Here is a 22,627-nt window from a genome sequence, read left to right as displayed (position 1 = left end):
CAGGGAGGTCAGTACCCTTAACCCCTGAGTTGTTCAGGGATCAGCTGTAATGCTCTACATACCTATTCCTGAGCGGGTTTTCTGCTGTCAGAGTGATTTTTCTTTTTATTTGGCTCAGAATAAAATTTATCATTGGTCTGAAAATTTGTCAACCTTTCATAGCAGGGATGTATTTTAACCAATATTATTTCATTTATTTGTAAATAGATTGTGTCTCTGCACATTTAATTTTCTGTGATGGTGTTTTAGATATAGCTTACGTTTTTGTATTTTTAAGTTCTAAGTTTGAGTTGAGTTCATCTTCAGAATATTTTTGCTGTTGAAAGCATTTTTTTTTTTCCTGTAACACGTCCCAAAGACTTAATTTGGTCAAATTTATTATGATGATTGCATATTTGCTACTGTAATAAATGTATTTAATAGGAAGTTCAGAGTCTACTGTGAATAATTCTGTGTCTCTGATTTACATCTTGACTAGAAATTTGTGTCCCCTCATCTCAGGAGCTCAGCTTCCTCCTTCGTGTCCTGGAGGGTTTGGCTACCTTCTAGGTTAGATTATTATTGGAATGTGGTAAAATATCAGGGAATTAATTTTTTTTACGATTTCCTTTTTTTTTTTCTTTTAAGATTTTATTTATTTATTCATGAGAGACACAGGCAGAGGGAGAAGCAGGCTCTATGCAGGGAGCCCGACGTGGGACTCAATCCCGGGTCTCCAGGATCACGCCCTGGGCTGAAGGTGGCGCTAAACTGCTCAGCCACCTGTTTATGTCTATTAATATGAAATATTTGTGAAAGTACTGATTTTTGTTTGCATAAATATACGAAACAAGTTCAGTCTTAATCATTCAACTTCACAGTGATGTCAGAACTAATGTGTGGGGAAAAAATTGTTTTCTGTCATGTAGTGGCTTTATTTGGTTGTGAGGCAGGTAAATAGTTTTCCAACAGTATTTGTAAATTGTCAGAAATGAAGAGCACATCTCCCTCAGCAATGGTCATTTGTAATTATTTCTAATATTGACATTAGGTTAATTTAGAATTTTCCACTGTCTTGTCTTGGCAAAATAAAACATTAGACTCTTGGGACTCCTGGGTGGCTCTGTGGTTGAGCGTCTGCCTTCGGCCCAGGGGCATGATCCTGGGGTCCCGGGATGGAGTCCCACATCGGGCTCCCTGCATGGAGCCTACTTGTCCCTCTGCCTGTGACTCTGCCTCTCTCTCAGTGTCTTTTGTGAATAAATAAATAAAATCTTAAAAAAAAAAGGCCTCTTACATGTAGTTTTGTTCAGAGGTAAAAATCAGAACATCCTTCTTCTGCTATATTTCTGATTAATTTTGCCGAGTGAAAATTAGAAATACAGCATAAATTCCATATTTGCTAATGATTAGGTTTAAAATCCACATTTTAAAAACTCAAATGAAAAATCAATTGTAGAATTGTAAGTCATTGATTTTAGGTAGATTTCCCTATGCTTTAAGCAAAGAGGAAACATTAATTCCCTCTGGAGATGGTTAATAACTCTGTCTGAACATCTGAGCTTCATTCTAGAAGACCCAATAATAAAAAAAACTACCTTAAGATCGTGAAATTGGTGTTAAGTGAAAGTACCAGCGCTACAATGAAAATGACAAATGAATTAATTTCCAAGAAGAAATCATAAGGATATATATGATGAGGAAAGGCTACACGTGTATAGAAGTGGTTTTAAGTTTAGGATTATACTTAACAAAATGAACCATGAACCTAGGATGGGAAAGCTCAGGTAGTAATGTTGGGCATTAATGGAATGCATGCAAATAGCTTCTATTTGAGCTTCTTAATTCGTTGGAAGGATGTAGCATGATGACCTAAAATTGTCAGGTTTAGGAAAAGCTTCGTAGAGATAGTGAAATGTGATTGTTGAAAGACGAAGTGAGACAACTTGGTGGTTTTTCTTGTGCGGTTCATGGATTCAGTTTATTACTTTGTAACAACCTTACTACACAGCCTTGCCACTTTATTTATTAAATATTGTACAGATAATTACAGTTGTTTAAGACCAAAAACTTGATCATTATCCACAGTTCTACCCCCTAATCTATCAGCTTACTATTCATATGTTTCTTCCTATTCCATATTCACACTCCTACATAATAATCTTACATGGTTGTAATTTTAATCGTGTTATGTTCCATAGGGGTGTTGTGTTGAAATTAATTGTGTACTGTGTAGGCTAATTTAGCACCCATAGGAATACATAAAAATACAGCAAAAAAATATTCAAAATGTAAAAATTCATCACAAGGCATTATGAAGTAATTACTCTATTGTTTGGAATTGCTGTTACAGTATTTTCTTTAGTCCATCTGATTGAATTCTTCATCTAGGGTGGAGTCTTTTAAGAAGATATTTCTGTGCAAAATATTAGCTTAGAAACCTATGTAATGCAAATTTCCCAGATCATTATGTGTATTAAATGCCTGCTAAAACATTACCTACTAATCATCCTGCACGCTGAAGGATATGTAGCTGGAAGAAAAATGTTGATTAGCCACTTGAATTATGGAGATGCTGGTTCCCTCAACTGCCCTCTGAGAGTGGGCAAGGCTTTTGTTGAGTTGGGTGCATGCAAGTTGGGGGCAAAACTGAATTGCTTGGTTGATAAGGAAAAGATGCTGGTACTCTTTATCATCCTTTCATTGAGAACCTGCAGCATGACGTAGTACCAACTATGAGCTTCCAAGCATGTGTGCACGTATGTCCTGAGACATTTAGAGAAGAGTAAAACATTTTGTCTTCAGAGAACCTACCGTGTAGTTGGGGAAATAATTATCTTTAAGTTGCATATATAATTCAAGGGAGGTTGCATTTTGCTGTGGGTTTGCAGGGAAGAAACACTTGTGGTGCCTAAGGAGGTAGAAGCCTTTTTTTTTTTTTAATTTTTTTTTTAATTTTTATTTATTTATGATAGTCACAGAAAGAGAGAGAGAGGCAGAGACACAGGCAGAGGGAGAAGCAGGCTCCATGCACCGGGAGCCCGACGTGGGATTCGATCCCGGGTCTCCAGGATCGTGCCCCGGGCCAAAGGCAGGCGCCAAACCGCTGCGCCACCCAGGGATCCCTTTTTTATAAAGTTATTTTAACTGAGTGAGCTTTGAAGGATTTGTAGGTTTGTAGGCCACAAGGATGACAGACGTTTGAGAAGTAAAGATCACAGTATCAAAATAGCAGGGAGTCAGGAAGGCCTGGGTGTGGAAGCCTAGCCTGTTGCAAGACTCTAAGCTCCTGGTCCTGGCTTCCTGCCTCCTTCCTGAGCCCCAGGCCTTGCTCCTGCCTAATAATCGGGTGGATATTGACAGGTTGGTTACTGCTGGCCATGGTTCTGGGGCACTGGGGTATTGCCTTTCTGAAGCAGTGTGGCTGGCAGCCTCTTGATCACCTGTAAGATATAATCCAAACTCCTTTGCATATTATACATGTAATTTTTTCACAGCATGGTCTCTCCTTTCCTCTCTGACCTAATCTCATGCCAGCATCTGTCACCTTTTATATGTAGCTCACGGGTAAGACTGAACTACTTTTTATTGCTCTAGAGTATAATTTCATGGTTTTTTTGCCTTGTTCCCTATACTGACTTCCTTATACATGCTATTTTCTCGGCTTAGAAAGGCCTCTTCCTTTCCTTGCCTGCTTGGTAAACTCCTAATATCCCTTCAGAACCCTTCTTGGGTATTATCCCTGAGAGGAGTTCTTTGACTGTCACCACACACTCATCTCCAGATGGGACGTTTCAGTTATGTCTATTCATTCATTAATCACACTGAAAATTAGAGATTAGTCCTGGCAGAGAGTTTTACTCATTTTCTTGTTTCTAATATGCAGCATGATGTCTGTCATTCAAAACACATGAATTAAGAAGGCATTTCTGGAGTGAACCTGCTGCCCCAGGCCCATGATTTGGTGTTGGTCTCTGGGCATCTCCTCCCCAGGCTCCGTTAGCGTCAGAGCCTGCACTTCTCGGGCTCATGGGAGGAGAGCCCGCTCTTGCACCTGACTACCTCCTTGCTCAGGGCCTAACATTCCGCCTAGGGTCTCCCAGCTGCCCTCCGTCTGGGACCTAGGTAGGCTACTCTGCTCCCTAGGTGGAAATTCCACCAGAACTCTGCACACAGCCATGGCTATTCTCAGAAAACACTGCCGTGCCCACCTTGTCCGATTGGTCATCTTGAAGAGCAGCAGCCTAAATCAGTGTCAGCAGATGGGGTGCCCTTCTTGGCCCTGTCTTTCAAACTCTGATTTGAGTGACTGCCACTGGCATTATCAGAGTCCCCCAGTCATGGTTCTAGTAGTTGCCTTGCCTCCTCTTTCTTTGACGGCTCCAATTCCTGGAGAATGTTCAGGTAGTTTCAGCAATCTGGTGTCAGAGGAAAGTTCATGAGAAATGAAGGCAGAAAAGTCCAGTGGGAACAAGATCGTGGAGGACTTTCCATGGAGGGCCAGACAGGAGTTTGTCCCTGAAGTGTTAGCCAGGCATCATCCTTAGGTTCCTCTGCCTTCATCCGTTCCACTTGTCTCTCTCGAGGTTCACTTTGTCATCCCAGCCTCCCGTGTCCCTGCTGCCTTTGATGCCCTTCTCCTTGTCAGATCCCATATGTGGCTACGTGCCAGTCCTCCCGGCCTTCTCTGATTCTGGGTAGCTCAGGGCTATTGGAGAAAGTCATGTGGCCAGTGGGACTGGATCTACCGCAGTGAGGACTACTGAGCAAATCTCCAGCTGTGTAGACCAAACCCCGGCCCTGCTTGCATCCCCACACAGTATAACTGCCTCCTTCCTTTCTTCCCCAAACCATCTCTTCCTCTTGTCCAGGACACTGCTGTGTCAGGGAATGTAAGTCATGTTATAGTATAATTTTTTGTTAATGTTTTAGTATAATTTAAACTCGAATGGTGTTTCTTATTCTGTACCTGGAATCATGCTCAAAATACCCACTGGCTCATGTACATCTTTCTTCTGGGCTGTTGGCTTTCCAGGTACCTAACATCTAGGCTTTTTGGAGTGACGACCGTTCTCATGAGTAGACTCCATCCGTGCTGTGCGTTTTCCTAGTATGTGGCGCGCAGCAAATACTCATTAAATATGGATTTCCTTGCAGCCTAGTCTCCATTCTCCTGCAAGTATCATTTAAACTGCCAGATTTTTTTTTTCCTTTTTTGGTTTTGGCTTGTGTTTACTCTAAAAAACCTGAACACTTTCTTCGTCTCTACTGTTTCATACTTTGGTGGACTTTGAAAGTATGGAGACTTTGGAGTCAGATGCACCTGCATTTAAATACTAGGCATGTCAATCGAGGATATCTACTACTACTCTTATTGTTGTTAAATCTCGAAGTCCCCTCTTTTTCTAGAATGTTTGGGGGCTGGGATCAAACCTGTTTGGGTAGTCAGTTTTTCTTGAATGAATCTGTACGAGTGGAGGTGGTTAATACATAAGCAGGTGACAGCTTTGAGGACGAGGAGAAGGTTGTAGACTCCATGGTAACTGAAAACTAAGTAGGGAGATGCGCAGAATGGAGGAAGACCTGAGCAGCAGCAGCAGTCAGTATTAAGATAAGTCCATGAAGATGCTGGAGAAGTTGCAATTAGTTCAAAGAACTGAGCCAGGGAAGAATTTTAAGAAGGAGGGAGGGAAAATCGGAAGGAAGAAAGATGGGAGGGAAGGAAGGGTCAGCAATGCTAGATAATCTGGAATGGTCACAAATGATAAGGATGGAAAAGTATCCACTGACGTTTGGCAGCTTGGAAACCACCCACTTGGGTGAAGAGTTTCCTTGGGGAGGTAGGTCTGTGTTTTGTAGGGCTGCCATTGCAAATTAGTACAAATTTAGGTGGCCTAAAACAACAGAACCGTGTTGGCATATAGTTCTGGAGGCTAGAATTTTGAAATTGGGTTATCAGCAGGGCCATACTCTCTGAAGATGCTAGGGGAGGCTCTTTCCTGGCCTCTTCCTAGCTTCCGGCCGTTTTAATCTTTAGAGTTCCTTTGTATCAGTCCAGTCTCTGCCTCTATAATGTAGCAGCCTTCCTGTGTCTGTATCTGTGTCCAGATTTTCACCTTTTTATAAGGACACCACTTTTTATTAGGGTCCACCCTCATCCAGCATGACCTCATTGTAACTTCATGACGTCTGCTAAGACCCTGTTTCCAAATACAGTTACATTCATTGGTACCAGAAATTAGGACTTAAACATATCTTTTTGGAAGGGATGCAGTCCAGCCTTTAACAGTCCGGAAGATGAATTGCAGTGCTTTGAAACTTAGAACAGGAGGCAAAGAAGTAAGATGTCAATTATGGAGAACAGAAGAAATTTCTCTGTAAAAGAAAGGAAAAGTGAGCAAGGAAATGGTAGATGTTGGGGGACACTAGATGGAACGAATTTTCTGTGGTATTTTGTTGTTGCTGTTAGTGTTAGCGTTCTATGATTTGTTAAAGTGCAAAACCTAGGACCCACCGTGGAGCTATTTTACAGGTTATAATTTGCAAAAGAGGCAAAACTATACCTGCTTTGCAAATATAAAATGAACACATGTCAAAGATTTTATTCAATTCATTCATTAATGAGGGAGCCACTAATGTTAAGTCCTGTCCAGAGAGTATTTGAGATACTAAGTGGTGTTTATAATCATAGGATATGATCACTAGATTAGATGGCTAAGGCCAGTAGGGTCATAAACAGTAACCTTCGGGATTATCTTTTCAGCTGGACAAAAGTGATCTGTATCTCTACTAGACAACAGTCGGTATGTTAACATGCAACCCAAACTGGGACCTTTAAGCAGTGATAAATACCAAGTCCAGCTAACTGTTTTGTCCTATAAATCTTTGGGCAGCTTTTGGCTTTTGTGACATTGAAAAGATGTGCTGCTCACCTTTTTTTTTTTTTTTTTTTTTTAACCAATTTCCAAGTTTAAGATCCTTTTTCTGATGTGTTTATTAGAATCTAGGGAGATAGAGAGGGGGGAATCTCAGAACCTTTACTTAGCCCTTAGGTATTCTAATGTTGATCTGAGAATCACTGAATAAGGGTGAAACTGAGTGGCATTGAGTGCCCATTTGAGATTGGAACCCATTACTTTTTTTTTTTTTTTTTTTTTTAAGATTTTGTTTATTTATTCATGAGAGACCCGGAGAGAGAGGCAGAGACACAGGCAGAGGGAGAAGCAGGCTTTTCACAGGGAGCCCGTTGTGGGACCCGATCCCAGGACCCCAGGATCACACCCTGAGCTAAAGGCAGACACTCAACTGCTGAGCCACTTAGGCATCCTCCTGGAACCCATTACTTTAATGACACCTATCCCCCTGGAGTTTGTGACTCCCCCCCCCCCCCCCCAGTAGTGCTCAGCTCCTTGGCAGATCATATGATCCAGGAATGAGGGTTTGGGAGGGAGATGGTCAGGAAGGACACAAAGGCTAGGAAGTAAAGGTACCAGGAAGAGGTAGTTAGTGCCAGATGTGAAGTCTAGGCTGGGCAGGGAAAGCCATGAGGCCAGAACCAGATTGATAGATGGGGAGAAAAGAGAGACGTCAAGTTCACAGAAAGTATGTGGGTATGAGAGAGCTGCAAGGTCAGGACACCCACCGACCAGCAGAGTGAGACCGCAAAGTTTCTGAGTGTTCACAGGTGGGTGGGCGTGCCTCTGACAGTGGCAAAAGTCAAGTCCAGGTGGTGGTCCTGAGAGAGTTACTGAAGGTCATCGTGGAGAGGAGGAGTGAGAATTACTTTCTCACTGATTTATGCTTTTCACAAGACATTCCACTGGACTGTTGTTACTTTAGGTTGTGGCCAGATGCCCTCTATCTACCTAAGATGGGCAAAAGCCTTTCTGGGCTTTTACGACTGTAATAGTAGCCTCCAGCAAGGAGTGTTCATGGAGCACATTATTATAGGTAAGGCCCTCAATACTAGATATTTTCATACAATATCTCATTTAATTTTTACCCTGTGTGTCTGAATTGTTAGTACCCCCATTTTACAAAGCCGAGGTTTAGTAGCAATAACTAACCTGAAGGTCACGGTGAGTGGTGGGATAGGGCATTTAAATTCATTCTGTGACTCCAGAGCTCATTTGCTTAACCACTGTGTTCCAAGTTGGGTGTGTGCTTGGTGGGGATTAAAGAGGATTTATACATCTCACATTCCTTCATGTAATTCAATTTTGTAAATTATCACACATGCAGAGAATAGTTCGGGCTTAAAAAAGAATGAAGCTGGGAGCTATTTCTTTTTCTAAAAATTGCCACAGTGACCTTCTTGAGGCTTTCAGAGCATATCCATCTTGTCTAGTATTTAAAAAAAAAATGAGTGAAATTAAAGCAGTACTGCGAATTATTTATTTGAGATTTGTGGTGGTGCAACTTTAAAAATTTAATAGTAGTAAGACTGATGTAATCCTTTAGTCCAGAAATTCACAGTGCTAAATACTGCATTAAAAATCGTCATTGTAGCCAGATGAAATAGGATGTATTAGTTAATTCTTGCAAGTTATTCCTTTGAATGCCTTTCTACTCTGAATGCCCTTTTTTTTTCAGCTGATTTATTATAAGATTTCACAAATGCATTATAAGATGGGATAGAAGTGACATTTATAGGAAGTAGAGTCAGACTCAGTAGGGGTTAATCCTTGAAAGCTCACTGGAAAAGTATAAACTGTTCATAGTTTACACTGATTGTAATGAAAGTTACATTGCTCTACATTTGTGGCATGTTTGTGCAAGCTTCTGCATTTGCGTATGGTATTGTCACAGTGTATTTAGAAGTCACACAGTATTTATATTAATACTCTTCAATCATTCAGATAATTTATATTAAGTATTAGTAGTAATGTGGCTAAAATATGGGGGTGGCGGCAGGGTTACATGTAATTGGTATCATGAGCATGTGCTTATTAGAAAAAAAAACACAAACACTTGAAGTTTAGAGCAGCCTAAAATAATACGTTCTTTGTTGTATTCATTCATTGTTACTTATATATGTTTAACGTTCTTTCTGTTTTCTCTAGGGATAAGTAGTTTAAAAAAATACTGTTATTTTCCTGGAAAAATACCAAAATTTATATCTGGCTTAACACATCTGACCTTAGACTCTTCAGAGGAAGTGAACACATGTTCTGTGAGCAATCCCCCAGATAAATCGGCAGCCAAACAAAGGAGCAGTAAGATCAAATTCCAGTGTTTCTTCTCCACTGAAATTCAAAAATCGCACCAACGGGCTTCTGTCCTTTATGGCCAGTTATACTTTGGTGGAAACCGTCTAGCGGAGGAGACGCTAACAGTGATGGTGGTGTTGATGTTGGAGAAAGATGTGGTGGTGGTGGAGTTACTGGTGAGGGCGCACGGATTGGTCCTAGGATAACCATTGTGAAAGGGATTTTTCCCGTCGTAGTTATGCTGCCTTTGTCAACTCTGCCTTGAGAAAATGGCTAACGGGAGGTGGTGTTGGCTGGTCACAGGTCATCATTATTCTTTCTAGCTCACAAAGTTAAGCAGAAAATTTGGAGACTTACTCCTGACCCTATTAGCACCTTTTTCTTTCTTTTTTTTTTTTTTTTTTTAAAGATTTTATTTATTCACATGAGAGAGAGAGGCAGAGACACAGGCAGAGGGAGAAGCAGGCTCCATGCAGGGAGCCCGACGTGGGACTCGATCCCGGGACCCCAGGATCACGCCCTGGGCCGAAGGCAGGCGTTAAACTGCTGAGCCACCCAGGGATCCCCGCGCCTTTTTCCAAACCCTAATTTTAAGAGCCGTTGGCCCAGGAAAGAGATGACTCCAGGGCTGTAGGCTAATGAAAAGAACATTCTCTTTCCTGTAACTTCTGTTTACTTGTTTTAAAAATCAGGAAGCGGGACTCCAGAACTCTCGTTGAACTGCTGATTGTGGGAGGGAAGTGTTCTTAGGTTGTGTGTATCTCAGTGGCCAGAACAGCGTTAGCCTTCGGGCCTTCGGGCCGGACGGAACCCAGCCGAGAAGGCTCTCAGGCCTTCCTCCCGAGACGTCCTCGCCTTTGCTCTAAGTCAGCCTCCTCAGTCTCCTCAGCCTCAGGACGACTGACAAGTTTAAGATCAATCGTTCTTTACTCTGGGGGGCTGTCCTGTGCACCTCGGAGGATGTTCGGCAGCATTCCTGGTTCTACCCACCAGATGCCAGTAGCACGCCCCCCGCCCCCATTGTGACAACCTAAAATATCTCCAGACATTGCCAATCGGGAGGTAAAACTGCTCCCGTGGGAGCCTCCCCGTCTCCCCCCCATTCGAGCACCACCGCTCCAAGTGTAGTAGGTGCTTAGACCATAAAGAATTTTTTCCAGATTTTAGTCTTACTTTTTTAAATACTTTGGCATTTTAAGTATTGGTACGGAATAGGATTTGCTCATAACTGGAAAACTGGAGGCACGTTTTCTAATTTGAGGGTAAAAGTGAGGATAGGGTCTCCCTGGAGAGTTCAACCTAACGACCTCTGGATGCTTCCTGCAGTGGTTTCCAGAGTCCCAGTAATCTTAAAATAAATCGCTGAAAAAGGGCATTCAGAGTAGAAAAGCATTCAAAGGAATAACTTGCAAGAATTAACTAATACATCCTATTTCATCTGGCTACAATGACGACGTTTAATGCAGTATTTAGCACTGTGAATTTCTGGACTAAAGGATTACATCAGTCTTACTACTATTAAATCTTTAAAGTTGCACCACCACAAATCTCAAATACTTCGCAGTACTGCTTTAATTTCACTCATTTTTTTTTAAATACTAGACAAGATGGATATGCTCTGAAAGCCTGAAGAAGGTCACTGTGGCAATTTTTAGAAAAAGAAATAGCTCCCAGCTTCATTCTTTTTGCGGGGGACCCTTTAGCGGGTCAGGATTGTGCAGGCAGGAGTGTACAGGATGCCAGCGTAACATGTATTTCTTCCTTGGGAATAACTGAGAAAAACATTTGAAGATTGCTGGCCTAGTGATACTGTATAAGCCCAGCCTCCCCTTTCAAACTAGAATATTCTAAACATCCTCTTTGCAGCAGTAGGTGTTTGTCGAGGCCAGCACATCTATTTATCTGGTCAGGTTAAACTTATCAAATTGTCTTGGAAGTATGAAACATTCAAACTTGTACATCGTAGTAGTAGACTTGAGACCTTCTTTTAACTTTGGGTTCTGGTGCATATCATCTTTTTTGCTAGGGGAGGAAGCTCTGAACTCCATCACATATTTTAGAACATTCTTGGCACAGTCCTTGTGGACTGTTCATGCCCTCCCCCTACACAAGATACTGAAAAAAGACGGCTCCATCTTAATTGTTTTCTTCATCAGCGTGCATGCAAAAGTCCTGTTTTTCATCAGTTAGTATTTATTTTGTTAAATTGCACTTTATGGAGGAAAGGGCAAGAGACATTTTGCATATTTATTGACAAACATAAGTATGAGCATAAAGACATCTAAAAATTACTCCTAACACTGCTTATGCTCTTTGTAAAATTCATTTTAAAATGGCAACCGTAAGTTAAATAGTAGCCTGTGGGGAATACATTACATGGGACAATCTGCCATTACTAAGTCATGAATTCAGCTGTTAATAGGAAATTCTTGGGTTCCTGAAATCCATCGGCACTTCCAGTCACTTAAAAAGCTGCCTTAGTGTCTATTCACTAAAGAGAATACATTTATATTTTGAGTTATTTTATTTATTCAGTGGCTACTTTTCAAAGATTTAAACACTCCAGAAAGCACATTTTCATCTTTTCAATAGCAAGAGAACATTTCAGACTAGTTTCGTAATGTTGAAAACTCTGTCTTAGGGGATAATCTTTTTTCTCTAAGGAAAAATTGTAATGATTATTCAAAAGTTATTTATGTTACAATTCATTTATTTTCACAGTGAAGGTTTTATATCCCTGTGTTTCTAATTTAGATGATTTTCAGAAGAGATATGCAAGGTATTTTCATCATACTTGCGGAGAAAATTTGAGTGTTTTTTTTTTCCTTCTGAGTTGTATAACATTTAAGTTTTATATTTGCAGAAGATCAGTGGGTGTATCACAAAAACATGTTTATTTCATGGTGCCTCTATATAGTATTGAGGGATTATGCCTAGTTTCTGTGTGTAGATTGAAAGCAGGTGTAGGGATAGCTGAAGTTCAGTGTTGCTCACAAGTTGAGCTTTATAAGAGAGGTTTGTTTAGGAAGCCAGATTGCTAGTATTGACCTTTAAAAGTGGGCCAACATTACTAGTAGGGATTTGAGAATAAAATTTCTTGATCAGAAAAGGACATGAAGTACTGTCGTCATAATGTACGTACAGAATTTTTCCTTTATTAAAGTGAGTTTTGAGACGGGTTTGAAATTACTTTTTCATTGGTACTTGTACAGTTTCCTTATTCACTGAATTAATAAATATTTTTTTTGCAGCTACTTGCCAGATACTATATTAGCTTTTAAAGCTTTCATTCATCTGTTGTAGTAAATAATATCAGCACTGCATTGTTCTTAAAAATAATAAATCAACATAATAGAAAATCCTTTTACAGACATCTGTATCCATATTGACTTTTAAATTCACCACTGTCACTTTTGATACAGTTTTTTTGTGTAAGTACAGAACTATTCCAAAGGTGATTATAAATGGCTATTTTGGAGGAAAAAAATACTATAATTTTAGTATGATGTTTTCATCTTCCTTTCAGAAGGAGATTCATTTGAATCCCATCATGAAGGAATGCTAAATGGTACAATGGGAGCAGCAACTGAAACTTCTCAGCATTGCTTGCCTCTTCTAGATGCTCAAACACCAAATTTTAGGATAAAAGGTGGATGCAAATAATAGTATGTTAAGTTACCTGAGTTCCCGTAGTGAAGGAATTCTGGAGCAGATAATGCTGCTACCAAGATATGAAGGTTATTTTTCCTAATCTTTACTAATTCATTAAACTGTTATTTTTTCTTCATCATTCTATAGGGGGAAAATGAAGTTTTTGGAGAGGGATTACTAACAAGTCCAATTTCAGTAGAATGTAAAATTAAATTTCCTTAAATATTGCTTTAATGCCTTCAACAATGAATGCCTTGAAATACTGTCATATGGTCTGTGACCTGCGTAACCTTTAGTATAAACTGTTTTTAGGTATCCTTCAACTTCTCACAGAGCTTTTAGAAGGGTTTGTGATGAATGGATGGAGCTGATCACATACTTTTATTTTTATAGTTTACATTTACTTTGAACAATATATATGAATTGATACTCTTTTAAAGATTAAATTTATTATGATATGTATATACATTTATTGTAACCTATGTTTACTTCTGTTTATTGAGATTGGAAGGTTCTTTGAACTCACTGGGGTAATCATTGATTAATTTGACCTTACCTGACATCTTTTGATCCCTGTGAGGAGATATACTAAGAACCCCGTTATCCCTTTTATCTTGTATAAGGAAAGTGTTGGTATAAAACATGTCATACATATTTTAACATTTTCACCAAAAAATCCTGATTATATATAAAGTTAAAAGTGTAATGAAGATTCATCCTTTTAACTCTTTTTTTTTTTTTTAAGGTGATGGATGTGGACATACTGTACTAGGCCCTGAAAGTGGAACCCTCACATCAATAAACTACCCACAGACCTATCCCAACAGCACCGTTTGCGAATGGGAGATCCGTGTAAAGATGGGAGAGAGAGTGCGCATCAAATTTGGTGACTTTGACATTGAAGATTCTGATTCTTGTCATTTTAATTACTTGAGAATTTTTAATGGCATTGGAGTTAGCAGAACTGAAATAGGTAGGACATTTTCTTATAAATGTACATGTAATACATCACTTCCCCGAGTTTTAAAGCGATCTTTTATACTTACACTGAATAAGCAGGCTATGTAGGATGATATGCAGGAAATTATTGTGTGGATTATGTGTGGAAATCTCAAATGTGAATCTTTCGGGAAGGGGAGATTCTCATCTGTTCATTTACTCTCCACATGAGCTTGTCAGTACTTTTACAAGACGACACTGTACTGCTTCTAGAACATTAATTGTCTCATTTTTTAGTTTTTTCTAATCATTTTATTTGCAATTAAAGAATAGAAGTATAATTCATGCTTAGGAGGCACTGTATCATGGTGATTGAGAGCATAGATTTTGGATCCAAACTGCCTGGTATCAAATCGTCACTCTGCTGTTAGCTTATGTGTGACTTTGGACAAGTTACCTGACCTCTTTTTTCGCTTGTAAAATAGGGAATGAACCAGTAACATGTAACGTGCTTAGAACAGTCCATAACACGTAATATGTGCTTACTAATGCTAGCTGCTGCTGTTATTCTTCACTAAGATCAGCAGTTCTCAATTATGGCTGCATGTTAGAGTCACTTGGAAAGATTTTAAATAATACTAGATTCTAGATAATACTATATCCCCATCCTAGACCATTTGGGTCAGAATTGATTGGTAGGACCCACACCTCTGTATTTTTAAAAGCTTCCCAGCAGAATCTGCTTTGTAGTTATGTTGAGAATCTTTGGTTTAGAAACCAGTCCCTTTGTCTTAAAGGTGGAAAAATGTTTACGACTATTTGAATGAACTAACATCATAAAATCTTGAATTCTCTGTGAATTAATTTGGAAACATGTATTGGTACCGCTGTATAAAATATCTTTCAGAATTGTAATTGGAACCCAGTGTCTTGTTTAAGCATGATGTTCATCCTCCAGAAGCCTCCTCTCCATCTGTAGTCAAATCCTTTATCTCCTCTACTTTTTGGCCTCTTACCTAGGAGAGAAGCAATTCCTGGCCAGCTTCTCTGACTGCTGATTGATAACCTCTGTTGCCTCTCAGTCAGCTCTTAATTAGTCTGGTAGCTTGATCACGGTGTGTATATTGCCATGAATATACGGTCTTGGATAAGCTTTAAGGAACTCAGATTGTCTAAGGATCTAGAAACCACTGTAACACTAATAAAGGGCAGCTGGATATTAAATGTGTGACGCAGACAGGAGTAATAATACCACCTGCATGGTCTTGTAACAGCAATAAAGAAAGGTGAGCCAGTGTCCCGTCAAACTCAGCAGTTTACAGGACAAAAGGAGCTAGAGAAACACATTTTATCAACTGTAAAGACTGTATATAAATAGCATTTTTAAAAAAGAAAGGGAATTGTGATACTTTAAGAGCTACATCTTCCAAAACTAATATGTAGATCTTGTTTTGATCTTGATTCAAGCTGCAGGAGGACATTGTTAATCAGAGAAATTTTAAGAGGAACCAGGCATTCAGTGGTAGCAGGAATGATTGTTTTTGGTGTGTTAAGGTTATAATTATTTTTTTAAGATCTGATTTGTTAGAGACGTTCCAAAGTTCAAATCTAATATACTGTTGATAGTCTTTTCTACTTTGCTTTCTCCCCACCGAACAGGGGAATCATTCCAACAGCACTGCATAGACATAGCTTTTAATTCTTCTTAACAGCTACAGAAACTCCATAGTGTGGAGGTACTACGGTTTATGTAACCTCTCTTTTATGCATAGATACTTCCAGCATTGTGCAGTTATAAACAGTGCTGCAATAAATAACTTTACACTTCTGTTTTCTTATATTCTTGGAGGTACATCTTCAGAATAAATTCCTGAAGTGTGATTATTGGTTCAAAAGATAAATGGAGATATAGCTTTGTTAGGTATTGCCAGATTCCCCCCTATAAGGGCTGTGCCAATTTGCATTTCCATTCAGCAATGCATAAAATTGCCTGTTTCCCCACAGCCTTGCTGGTGTATGCATCATCATGCTTTTGAAGCTTTGCCAGTTGATAGGTGAGAAATGGTATCTCAGTATACTGATAATTTGCATTTCTCTTACTATAAGTCACGTTGAACATATTTTGTTTGTATGTTGAAGATTCATTTTTTAAGTAACTTTATGTTTGCGTCATTTGCCTATTTTTGTCAGATTTTTTTTGGTCTTTGTCTTTCTTCCGTGCTAGGAATTCTGATACTGTCTTTTAGTGATAGTACCGCCATATGATTACATGGTGCAGACAATTTCTCCTTCTTTGTCAGTTGTCTTTTGACTTTGTATATGGAATTTGTTTATATGGATCTTTTCTTTTTTTTGCCATGCAGTTTTTTTTTCAGTGTAACAAATTTATTTCTCCTTTGCATCTGGATCCTGAGTCCTAATTGGAAAGCCTCTCCCCACATGTTTTCTTCTAATACATGTATGTGGTTTCATTCTTTTTAATAATTAGATTCTTGGTCCATTTAGGGATATTCTTTTGTGTGATGTGAAGTATAGATCTAATAGGATATCTTTTCCAAATGACTAATCACTTGTCCTAACGCTATGCATTTGAAAGTCTACCTCTGCCTCAGTGATTTGAGATACTGACTTTGTTATATCCTCAAGTTCTGTATATACTTGGGTCTGTTTCTGGGTTTTGTGTTGCGTTCCACTGGTCAATATTCACATATAAGATCTTATGCTTTAGGGGATCCGTGGGTGGCTTAGCAGTTTAGCACCTGCCCTTGGCCTAGGGCGTGATCCTGGAGACCCGGGATCGAGTCCCACATCGGGCTCCCTGCATGGAGGCTGCTTCTCCCTCTGCCTGTGTCTCTGCCTCTCTTTCTTTCTCTGTGTCTCTCATTAGTAAATAAAATCTTTAAAAAATAATAATAAAAAATAAAATTGTTACAGATTAAATGATAGAGGTTCTACAATATGTTTTAATGTCTAGTCTCTCTTTATGGATGTTCATTTTTAGTGTTTTCCTGGCTGTTCTTGCCTGTTTATTGATCCATATGAAGTTTTTTTTTTTTTTTAAGATTTTATTTATTCATGAGAGACACACAAAGGCAGGGACACAGGCAGAGGGAGTAGTAGACTCCCTGTGGAGAGCCTGATGTGAGACTTGATCCCAGGACCCCAGGATCATGACCTGAGCCAAAGGCAGACGCTCAACCACTGAGCCACCCCGGCGTCCCAATTCATATGAAGTTTAGTTATTAGCCTGTCCAAGTTCATAACAGTGTTTGTTGGTGTTTTTATTGTGATTGTATTGTTCATAATTTGTCTTTGTTTTGTTGAGTCATCCTGTTGGAGAACAAGAGCTGCTTTTTTTCCTATTTGTTTGAATTTAATTTCATTGTTTTCAAAGGTGTTTTGAACTTTCTCATATAGATTTTACACATTTTTTTTTGTTCAAGTTATTCCTAAATATCTTCTCTGTTGCTGTTATAAGGGGAGATGGTTTGGTTTAGTTTTGTTTTGCCATTATGTCTTCTTACCAGCTACTAATTATGTGACGATGATTCCTTTCTATATGATGATTTTATATCCTACTACTTTACTGTTTTTTTTTTCTTTTCATTCAGTTTTACTCACTTTCTAAGAATTTCTGGGTACACAGTCACATCTGCAAATAGATAGTTTTACTTCTTTTCCAGTTCTTGTGCCTGTGATTGATTTTTCTTATCTAATTACATTGGCTATTACCACCAGTAATTGCTATGTCAAACAGTAGTGGAGGTAGTAGGCATCTTTTCCTTGTTCCTGATCGTAATGGAAAGGTAGCTCAGATTACCATACAAACTACCATATACTGGAAACTTATTTTCTCACAGCTTTAGAGTATGGAAGTCTGAAATCAGGGTGTCAGATTGATTTCCTGCTGAGAATTCTTTCTGCCTTATAGACAGCTACTTTATTTCTATGTCCACACATGGCAGAGAAAGAGAGGGAATGAGTTCTCTCTCTCTTCTTACAAGGACACTAATACTATCAGATTAGGACTTTACCCTTATGGCCTCATTTAACTTTAGTTGCCTCCAAAAAGGCCCTGTCTTTAAATATGTTCCCATGTAGTGGGAGGAGGCTGCAACAAATTAATTTGGGGGAGTACATAGCAGGAAATATTTATTGATTTCAAGTTTCTTGAGTGGTTTTCATTAGGAAAGAATTGGATTGTGTCAGAAACCTTTTTTTTTTTTTTTTTTTTAGCATCTGTGGAGATGGCTGTGAGATTTTCTTCTGAAAATCTATGTGATAGATTATATTAATAGATTTCCTAATATTGAGCAAACTTTGTGTTCCTGGAATGAATTTCCCTTTGTTGTGTCATTCTTTTACTGTGGCATTGGATTCTGTTTCCCAATAATCAATTTAGTGTTTTTTATAAATATTGATAAGCAAAAATTATAGTTTATTTTGCATTGTCCTTATTAGGTTTAGGTATTGATGTTACATATGTAAGTGCAAAGAATTAAAAGGTTTTCCTTCATTTCCACTGCTCTGGAAACATGTAAGAGACTTTTTGAACAAGCTGGTATTTGAAGGTTCCACTCTGTGAAACCATCCAGGCCTGGTGCTTTTCTGGTAGGTCCTTATTTTATTTTTTCTAAGGAGAATGATCTCTTTCAGATTTTATCTTTAAGTAGTTCAGTTTCAGTAAGCTCTTAGCCTCGTAAATTCCCCAGTTCACCTGGGCCTTCAAATTTATTTGCAGTGATGTCTGCAAAATAGAATCATATGATTTTTTTCTGATGGTTATTTCAGTGTTTTTTTCAGTGGTTATTTCCTTCATATCATTTTTGTCTTATCTGTGCTTTCTCTTTTTTTTTTTTCCTGATTATCTGCTAGTGGTTTGCCTATTTTGTCAATTTTTTCCAAAAAAATGTATTTTGATTTATTATAATTAGGTATGTTCTTTTTTTCTCCACCTTACTAATTTCTGTTTTTAGTTATTTTCTTCATTATGCTTGCTAAAGTTTTTTGTTGTTGTTGTTACCTAGCTTTTAGCAAAGAATCTTAATTCATTTATATTTATTTTATCATTGTTATTGATAAATGTGTCTAATACTGTGGGGTTTACTTGGATCACATCTTTAGGATTGATACATCACAGATTGATTTACAGAATCAGTATTTTTTTGGAAGTCTGTAACTTTGTTTTGTATTTCCTTTTTACCCAATAGATATTTATAATTTGGTTTATAGTACATAAATAAGCTTGCAATTGGAAGTACCTTTTTCTGCTGTTAAATTTTTACTACATTGTAGTCGTAAATATCTCTAAATGTGGTTGTAATAGCTCTTCTTAATGGAGCTTGCTTATATTTTCTGTATAAACCTCATATGCAACCTTTATTATGAATATCCCACATTCAGAAAAGATTTGTTCTCTAATATCAAGATGAAAGGTGTGGTACGCATTCAGGTCTGTCTTTTTTATTGTTTGGATTTTCTTTTCCTTATTTTTAACTACTTGATCTCTTACTGGCATGTCTCTTTTATTTTTTTTTTTATTTATTTATTTTTAATTTATTTATTTTTTTTGCACCAAACACATTCGCATTTATTTTTTTTTTAAGCAAATGACAAAGATGGCATGTCTCTTTTATTCCCCCTTGTTTTTCTTTGGGTTTTGCTTTTATAAAGGTGGTTTCAGTGTTGTTGTATAGATATTCTTTTTTTTTTTTTTTAAGATTATTTATTTATTAATGAGAGAGACACACACACACACACACACACAGAGGCAGAGACACAGGCAGAGACACAGGCAGAGGAAGAAAGGAGCAGGCTCCATGCAGGGAGCCTGACATGGGACTTGATCCTGGGTCTCCAGGATCAGGCCCCAGGCTGAAGGTGGCACTAAACCGCTTGAGCCACCCAGGCCACCCTGTATAGATATTCTTAACTGTAATATCTTTATTTTAAATTGTGACTTCCAGCATTAAAAAGTTCCTCCTTTGTCGTGGCTAATATGTTGAGTTTGAATTTTTTGTGTGTCTGTGACAATATCATCTGTACATCCTCCTCCACATCTCTTACTGTATTCATTTGCCTAGTATACCTGCTTTTGCTCATCCTTTATTTTTAACTTTTGTGAATCATTTTGTTTTCAGTGTTTCTTGTATGTAGCACATTTTTGGGTCTTACTCTGTGAACCTAATTGAAAATCTTTTTTATTTTAAATAGCTGAGTTAAGCCCATTTATACTTATTTATAAAACTGACATGTTTGGTCTCAACTCTATTGTATTTTAAGTTGCAATTTTATGTATTTGTTGTGCTTATTTACATTGTTTTCTTTCCTTCCATTTTTAAACTGATTTTGGAGTTTAATAAATCTTATAATTTTGTTCTAAGTATTGTCTGTAACTCCTACCAATTGTATAACAACATTCAGTGAACTGTTCTACTTTCCTCTCCCTTCTTTCCCTATTTTCACTCTGTTAGAACATAAATTCATAACGTGTAGCCTACATAATGTAACATCTTATTCTTCAACCCACCTCTAAGTTTCCTAAATTTCTATTTAAAAATATTAAATGTTCACTCTCTGTTTTTTTGCCCAAGTTCTCCTAGTCATATTATGAGTGGATGAAGTTCATCTTGGAATAGATTGATTCCTTAAGCAGGATTTACAAGTGCAGAATTTCTTCCATGTTTAGAACTGCTTATTTTTAAATTTGTATTATGTGCAGACTTGAGGGACAGCTTGATTATATATAAATATGTCCTTGATTCACTTGTTCTTTCTTTGAGTTTTGTTTTTGTTTTTAAGTACTCTTCTGTTGCCTGGCTTTTTATATTGTTTTTTGAGAAGCTTATTTGCCTTTAAAGTCTTAATTATGTTATAAGGATGTGTGTTGAAAGTGATCATTGTGGATTGGTTTTCACTGGTATCCAGTAAACTCTTTCAATATATAGTTTCGGGTCTTTTATTTCTGGAAAGTGTTATGGGATGATAGTTTTAATATTATTTCTGTTCTATTACCTTGTGCATCTTTTTTAGACACATTTTAAGCTAAGAAACTTGGATATTCCTTGCCATTTCAACCATATTCTCACCAGTGCTTTTCGTTTTTCATTTCTTTTTCATTCTATTTGGTTCTTTTTTCTTTTTTTCAACATTCATTATCATGTTTCATTGGATCCATTATTCCTTGCGCACCCTGTAATATGGTCTTCATTTTTTATATAATTTTGTCATTTTTAAAAATATTTTGTGAGATCAGCTCTTAGTTCTTTCTGGATATTTTCCATTTCTACTTTTAGCCTTTGAGCTTCTGTTTCAAGGGGTTTTATCATATCCCCAGTTTCTTGAGGACATTTAATTAAGTTTGGAGTATTCCAGTTTCCTTCTGTTTTATCGTTGTTTTTTAGAGGGAGAGGGTTTCCATAAACTGAATTGTTGGGATTCTCATTTTTTTTAATATATATATTAAAGATTGATTTTTTTTGTATTTTTTTTAAAGATTTTATTTATTCATGAGAGACAGAGAGAGGGACAGAGACACAGGCAGAGGGAGAAGCAGGCTCCACGCAGAGAGTCCAGCACGGGACTTGATCCCAGGACTCCAGGATCATGTCCTGGTCCAACGGCAGACGCTCAACCACTGAGCCACCCAGGCATCCCTAAAGATTGATTTTAGAGAGCAAGAGAGTGTGTGTGTGTGTGTGTGGTGGGGAGGTGCAAAGAGAGAGAGAGAATCCCAAGCAGACACTCTTCTGAGCCTGACCCTGGGCTTAATCCATGACCCTGAGATCATGACCTGAGTTGAAATCAAGAGTCGGATGCTTGATTGACTGAGCCATTTAGTCGCCACCCTCCCCTTTTTAAAGTAGGTTCCACGACGCCCAGCATGGAACCCAAGGCAGAGCATAAATTCACATCACTGAGATGAAAAAAAAAAAAAAAAGAAAAAAGACCTGAGATGAGATCAGGAGTCAGACACCTAAACCACTGAGTCCCCCAGAGGCCCCTTATACTGTATATTTTTTAAGTAGATAAAGACTGTGTCTAGGTATTTGTGGGGACAGAGGTGGTGATTTGCTGTGGTTTACTTTATAGTTTGTGATATGTTCATAATAGCCCTCCTTTGTCAGAGTAGTAGATATTCTTTTTTGGAGAAAAGGTTGTAGTGGGAGAGGAGTTGTAGACTTTTTTTCTTTTTGGTCTTGCAGGACGCTAAATTTCCCCCTCTTTATTTCTTCTCCCCTTCACGGTGCAGTTTCCAAAGTATTCCTATTTTTTTTTAAGACTTATTTATTTATTTGATAGAGAGCACTCACGTGCAAGCAGGGGCAGAGGTAGAGGGAGAATCAGGCTCCCAGCTGAGCTAGGAACCCAATGCAGGGCTCCATCCAAAGGCTGATGCTTAACCTACTAAGTCACCCAGGTGCCCCTCTCCCTATTACTTTTAACTTCTCCCCTTGACGTGTTTCTTTTCCAAAGTTGTGCTACTGGGGATTTCTGCGCTCTTAAGTTCCTTCCCTGAAGTCAGTACTCTCATCTACCAATGGACATTTTTCCCCAGGATTTTCTGGCTGTGCATGGAATACCTTGATCATCTTTGTCTCCTTCAGTGGGTTTTTCCTTAATTTTAACCACTACCGTTATTCTTAGACTCTGTGAAATCTATTGCTGTGCTTTAGGGGTCTGTGGTCCTAGTAAAAGCAGAATACTTCTTGTCCTTTGAGTTTCTTCCTGTTTCTTTTAAAATTGTCTTGGTAAAAAATAATTATTTTATGTCAAATTAAGTCATCAGTACTATTTCATTTGAAAGAAGGAAGGGTATTACAATGCTATCATCATCATTAACATTTTTC

The 22,627-nt window shown here is 38.2% G+C and overlaps 1 protein-coding gene across 3 annotated transcripts in view; it reads left to right on the top strand.

Moving 5' to 3' along the window:
- Positions 1-22,627, top strand: part of DCBLD2 (discoidin, CUB and LCCL domain containing 2) — an 86,421-nt gene that overhangs the window by 3,017 nt on the left and 60,777 nt on the right. Inside the window, exons 2-3 of one of the 3 annotated variants that reach the window (XM_038582558.1) lie at positions 12,715-12,837; positions 13,585-13,812. In XM_038582558.1, coding sequence (XP_038438486.1) covers positions 12,715-12,837; positions 13,585-13,812 — 351 coding nt within the window. Of the gene's footprint in view, positions 1-12,714; positions 12,926-13,584; positions 13,813-22,627 lie in introns of those variants that run through there. The other 2 variants (XM_038582559.1, XM_038582560.1) reach the window with 2 other exon arrangements.

Source organism: Canis lupus, chromosome 33 (genome assembly GCF_011100685.1).
Source record: "Canis lupus familiaris isolate Mischka breed German Shepherd chromosome 33, alternate assembly UU_Cfam_GSD_1.0, whole genome shotgun sequence".
Lineage (NCBI taxonomy): Eukaryota > Metazoa > Chordata > Mammalia > Carnivora > Canidae > Canis > Canis lupus.
Note: the sequence above shows the minus strand (reverse complement) of the source record. Positions and strands in the feature narration are given on the sequence as shown.